Source organism: Lolium perenne, chromosome 2 (genome assembly GCF_019359855.2).
Source record: "Lolium perenne isolate Kyuss_39 chromosome 2, Kyuss_2.0, whole genome shotgun sequence".
Taxonomy (NCBI): domain Eukaryota; kingdom Viridiplantae; phylum Streptophyta; class Magnoliopsida; order Poales; family Poaceae; genus Lolium; species Lolium perenne.
In genome coordinates this window covers 303,117,264-303,123,761 of record NC_067245.2, presented here as the reverse complement: position 1 = coordinate 303,123,761, position 6,498 = coordinate 303,117,264, and the positions used below count along the sequence as shown (strand labels likewise).

The 6,498-nt window shown below is 40.7% G+C and overlaps 1 protein-coding gene across 1 annotated transcript; it reads left to right on the top strand.

Annotated features, from left to right (window-relative positions):
- The first annotated feature begins 328 nt into the window (after positions 1 to 328).
- LOC127337020 (uncharacterized) lies at positions 329 to 876 on the top strand. Its single transcript, XM_071825204.1, has one exon. The coding sequence runs from the start codon at positions 465 to 467 to the stop codon at positions 735 to 737; it is 273 nt and encodes a 90-aa protein (XP_071681305.1). The 5' UTR covers positions 329 to 464; the 3' UTR covers positions 738 to 876.
- Positions 877 to 6,498: the final 5,622 nt, after the last annotated feature.

Here is a 6,498-nt window from a genome sequence, read left to right as displayed (position 1 = left end):
CGCGAAACAGAATTTAGTTACTATGTTGATTGAATCTTTTTTCTTTGTTTGAGTATGTTGATTGAATCTTGGAACGCGTTCACGTCACGTCACTCCCATCTTATCGCTGCCGGCATGGTCTGGCCGCAACGGACAAAAGTCACAAAACCGTCCTCCCGCTAATAAACAAGGCGAGACGAGGTAGCCAGCCACTGCCACTGCACCGGGACGATAGCGAGAGGTGCGGCGTACACAAGCAGAGTGCCTCTGAAAGCACCCGGTATCCTGGGAAACCAGTGCCCGCGGCCACCTGTTTTGCTGACCTCCTCCGTTATATAACCCAGCCTACTCCTACCCCTTATTCCAACAGCACAAGCATCCACTCAGTTCTTTCACTACTCTGCAAGTCCAATACTACACACGCACACAGCGATCACAAATCAGTTTGCATTCCCGACCAACCCAGCAAGAAGGAAGGAGAAGAGATGGCCGGTGCAGCAAAGGCGTCTTGGATGGTGGCGATGAGTGTGGGCGCCGTGGAGGCGCTCAAGGACCAGGCTGGACTCTGCCGCTGGAACTACGCGCTCAGGTCCATCCACCGGGCCGCCAAGGCCAAGGCCAGCACCCGCAGCGCCGTCTCTCAGGGCAGGAAGCAGCTTCCGGCCTCTGCGGCGGCGGTGGCAGAGCAGCGGCGAGCACAGAAAGCCGAGGAAGGGTTGAGGACGGCGATGTACCTCAGCTGCTGGGGACCCAATTAGTAGCGACAACTGCTAGGTACAGGCGTTTTGCTGCAGCAATGGCCTGGCCTGAGACTTGGCTGGTTGCCCCCCATTGTAATATACCACCACGATGATGATGATGATGATGAAAATTTCAGTCACCTAGCTGAGTTTACCATTTCCTTCCTTGTCCATTTGCTTTGAACTGGTTCCAAGTGCGTAGTTCCCGTGGCTCAATCTGTTTGTGTGACAGATCATTGGCAAATACTTTCTGAAAACTGCATTTCTGTACTTTGGACTTTGCTGTATTGACATCGATCTTTTTTACTTGACAGCACGGCTATCCGCTGAAGAGATGATCTGTCGAATTATTTTCAATCATGTCCGGCAGTCAGGCGTTCAATTCGTTTGGTAGACCACATTAATTAGTCCACAAACGCTGATCCGTCACCAGGTTCAATTCCTTTGCTAGACCAGGAACATATATCCAACGCAACCAGAAGTTTTATCTTTAGTTGCTTAGTCAATCACAATTTATACTACATATGTGCATGTTGATACTGTTATGATGTATGAAGATATACCATTCCGCGTGAACATTTCAGTTTCCACATTACAGTTTTTGCTTGATAAAAACTATGGGTTATGAACTTCAATTGAGATTATGTAGACTCTTTTTCTGCCAGATTTATCAATGCAAGATTTTACATCAAGTACGAATTATGTGGGTATTTTGATTATGTTGGTGTTTCTATTCTGAATTCAGTACATGTCTCTGCATGTTTTGTAAACTTTGCAAATGGCTCTAATTTTGGGAAATTTATTTCGGCTCCCGGGTGCATATACTCCTTCCACCCAAAAGATATATTTCGCAGTCAAAAAGAATTCATTTTTTTGCATGCACATCTCCACAATCTATATTCGTTTTTACGGTTTTGTAAAACAGATAACTTTTGTGGCCCATGTAAAAAAGGTAAACAATATTCCTATCAAAATAATTATTTTTAGCACCAAATTTTATCTTTTTTGCACATGTCACGGGAAAAGTCAATTTTTCATGAAACGTATGCGCATATAAAATGTGAAGATTTATGTACGATCTTTTTGTTCGCATATTTTTAACATTTTAAAATGGTGCCTAAGACACATTTCAAAGGAAGCATATGCAAGGCATGAGCCAAAACTCTTTTTTACTAGTATGGGCTACCTTTGTAGCGGTGGCTCCAGATAAGTACGAGTAAGCAAGCCGGGGAATGGATAAGGACATTCATGAACCTCTTATAGCTTGTCAAAAAAAAAATTGTTAGCTGGCTTCTACCTAATTGTAAATACTATCGAGTGCATGAGTAAACTACCTGACATCTCAAACACTAGAATTTCACATTTCTTATTACTAAGTTAAAAGTTCATACTCTATAAATCTCTACTAGGTATTTTAAGACTCGTATGTTGTATAGCAATGTATGCAAATACATATAGGTACCAAAATATACACACAAAATAATAGAAGGAGATTTTGTAATTACTTAGTTTGAAAAACATAATTTGGTCTATTAAGATGTTCCTAAATGATACTAAAAACACAATTATCATGACAAAATGAAGCTACTTTACCATCCTTGTATATTTAATGTTAAGAGATCAAGTTCTCGTGCATAACAATTAACTTTAAGTTATTACATCTATTTGGTTAATGTTGTTTGATATAGTAAGAACTAGTTAAATTATCTTCTATCCATGGAAAAAATTATATACAATGAACAATGATCTATAAATAAGTAAAATTGTTTAGTATAAATAGATAATGACCATTAAAATCGAATCACTATGGGACTAGTAAATTCTAAGACTAGCCATGTCCATGTTCATTTTAAAACTAGCCATGACCATTAGAATCAAATCACTTTGAGACTAGTAAATCTTTTCATCTCTATAGAGTGTGTAAGTAGTAAGTTTGTTGAGCACAATATGCAACTCGTCATAGTCTCTATTCCCTTCTGTGACTAGGATGAGGTTTCCCACATGTAATGGATTTCATACAATTCGGGTATACTATAATTACGTAGCAAGGTGTGTTGCTTGCAATGACCATGCCATGAGACTTGCCAGCTTGTTCCCACCTAATTGTAAATATGTGTTATCGTGAAGATGGTCAATACTTATACCACAAAGTTCAAATTTCTCTTTGAGACATAAATTATCAATAGAAATAATATTGCATTGTTCTCTAAACGTAAACGAGTAGTTCGCTGTAATAACCCAGAACATAGGAACAACGAAGGGTAGATTTAGAAATGGGATGTGCATTTCATTGCAAAACGGGGGAAATTTTCGCGCCTTATTGCAACTAAACCTAAGAGGGATCGAGGTTCTCTCTCATTTTGCACTTAGGGTTAGGCAATGTGAGTTAGGGAAATTTCGACATGATCTCTTTTGTATCTTGTTGATTTGGGGAATTGATTTCATTTGATAAGTGTTAATACATTTAACAATAAGCATTGAACAATATAAAAATAGAATTCATAATTTAAAACACAACTTATGAATTCAAACAACTTTGAATTTCAAAGTGAATAATAAATACAATATTTATTCCAGAATATAAATATTACATAAAACAAAAGTTCATAAACAAAAACTTGGGCTTTATTGATATCACACCACAGATTACAAAGTCTTTACAATATTCTTGATACAAGAATGGATGAATAATAAACAGAAATGAAAATAAAGATTACAATTTTGCTCCTAAACTAAAACCTAAACTAAATGACTTGGAGAATATCTTCTGGTCATGTCCATCTTCAAAACCTGCAAAACAAAGAATGAACACTAGCCAGAATGTTAGTGTTAGCCAAAGATTCAGTTTGGACAGTTAGCAAATAACACAAGATTCAGTTTGGACAGTGCAAACTGTCACAGCACACCTGTGCTTGTCCAAAACCAAAGACAGCACAAGATAAGGGCAGCAGCAGACCAAACCTGAGCACACACCAGGGGCTCAAGTTTCAGCATATGAGAGCACACAGCTCAAGTGTGCTGGGCAGCAACAGCAAGGCCATGCATCAGCTTAGTCACCAAGCAAGCCAGGCTTGTGTGTCAATGCAAGGATAGAAGCAGGGTTCATATAAAAGGGACACAAACCCTAGAAATCATAACCAGTCGACCAGATAAGATTCACCAGGTAAGGGTGAAGCAAGAACAAGCTCAGTTCATCCAGTTCTTGAGCAAGAACAGAACCAATACACACAACCACTCAAACCACCAGAGATCATGGTGACCTGAGAAGATCATCCAAGATCTGGAGGTGAAGGGCTGTGACACAAACCAAGTCTGCATCAACAACGCATTTCTTTCTAGGAGCTGGAACAAGGTATACCTAGTTCCTGGAAAAGATCCAATGGATCTAATCCATCATATGCATGAACTAAGCATGGGATGAGCAGATGCTCATAGGGGTAGATCATCACTTGGTTTTCACCAAGGATTCTTGCCGATCAAAAGCTACTAAGATAGAAACCATCCGGATACGAGATCATGTGCACAGAAGCTAGAAATCATGCACAGATGCACACACTAGCAAGATCACATGCACAGATAGCACCAGTAGATAGCAAAGATTAGCAGCCAAGACTACACAGAAAATCCTAAGCATGCAACCATCAGAAACCCTAGATTTCTTCACAGGCAAGCATATTGGCATTCATACTTAATATGATCCCCAAATATGCAGGCAAAGATGAGTAGCCAACAATATCCAACCAACCATGTGAGCAACCAGTCAGTAGCAAGGCTACTGAGGTCACATCACACTTAGCACCAATTAAGAGAAAGCCAAATAGATCACATCACTATCCAGAAATGGATTCAGACTTTAATTGTTTGTAAAAGAATCATGAACAGCAAATTCATATACAAGCAAGTCATTTAAATCATCACTGCATAAGCAGTTCATCATAATTAAGTAATCCAAGCATGAATTTATCACAAGTCCATGCTAAGCATGACAGCAGCATACTGTTAAGCAATACAATTTAATTCATAGCCACTAGAGCAAGTCTAGATAGCTAAAAGTAAGCAACAGCACAGTGATGCTTGAGCATCAGCATCACCAGATAAGTGAATCATTTAGCCACAGTATTCACCAGTAAGCTATCACTGATAATTGGATTGATCAAATGGATCAATCATAGCAAGCCAAGTTACACAGGGAAGTTAGCCAACAAGCAAGAAATGATCCAATGGATCATTGGCTTGCAGAGGTAGTACTGAAGCATATCACAGGCACCACTGGCACACACACAAGTGTCACAGATGCATCACAAGTACACCTAGACAAGCAAGCATGATAGACCAGTAAGCATAAGCAAGTCATAACCAAGCATCGCATGGCATAGTTAGCTCTTGAGCAAGTACAACAGGGCATGGCAAGTGTAGAGCATGCTAGGAGCAGCAGAGAAGCAAGCACCGCATGAACAGCAAGCAAAGCAGCATGTGCCAGTACCAGTACCAGTAAATGGTAATTGGGCCATGAGCTTGCAGTAGACATAAGCACAGGAAGATTGCGCAGCCATAGCATGGCTCTAGATGATCACAAGACCACCAGAGAGCAACATAGCATGAGGAGGAAGAAGCACAGTAACAAGGGGAGGCACACAGAGGAGAAGGTGGAGATGTAACACTTACTTGCGCCTGGAAGCAGAGGCTAGGGCATGGCGAGGCAGTGCTCGCGCGGCCCTAACAGCTGCAAGTCCAGGGTAGGCGCCGACGTTACGCCGGCGAACCCAGACACGAAACCGCACCACCGTAGCAAGCACCTGAGGTGACGGCACGAGTACTGCAAGCAGCACCCGCGCCAGGTCAACCCCAGGCGCGTACCATCGTCGGCGAGGACGAGATCTCGCCAGAGTTCGTCGAGGCGATTCTCCACGAGGTCCAGATCAGAGGCGATTCGCCAGGAGAGGACGAGATGGGGAAAACTGCGCGGACAGATCGATAGATCTGCTCGCGGCGGTTCGAGATCGATGGGTGGCTACGGCGGAGGAGCACGGCGATGGCCGGAGCAGGGCGACGGCCATGGCGGCGACGCCATCGCCACGGGAGTCGCCAGAGATTAGGGTTAGGTCGAGTGAGTGAGAGGGCCGAGTGAGAGTGAGTGAGGTGGGCCGCTTCGGCGCCACCGAACCCAAAAGGGGACCAGCCTTATTGGGCCGTCCCTGGGTTTAGGTTATTGGGCTGGACCCAATATGGGTCCAGAGGGGTATTTTGGTCTTTTTATATTTAATAAAAGACCAAAACTTTATCAAATTCTAATAAATCATAAACAACTCTAAAAATCCAATAAAAATTGGATTTATGAATGAAAAATAAATCTTAACAAGAATAAAATATGAAATGGAATTTATGAAACAAATTCAAAATTATGAATTATCAGAATTTAAATAATAACTTGGAATTTAAAATTATTATTTCCTTGTAATGAAAATTCAAGGAAAAATCTCAAATAAGTTCAAATACTTATTTTCAAACATTTCAAAATAAAATTCTACTATTCCAAGTCATTTCTTTTGAAAAGGGGTATTTTTCCCAGAAAAATACTATATTCCTTTTTATTCCAAAAAAACTATAGAGGTAACTCTATAATTTTCAATTATTTTGGAATGATTAAAGGAATTACCAAGTAAATGATTTTACTTTGAATTGTGTACTTTTGTGAATTACAATGATTAACACTTTTAAATCAATTGTAAATTACTGTCAAAGACATAAATCTTAAATACAACCCTAAATTGTAATAACT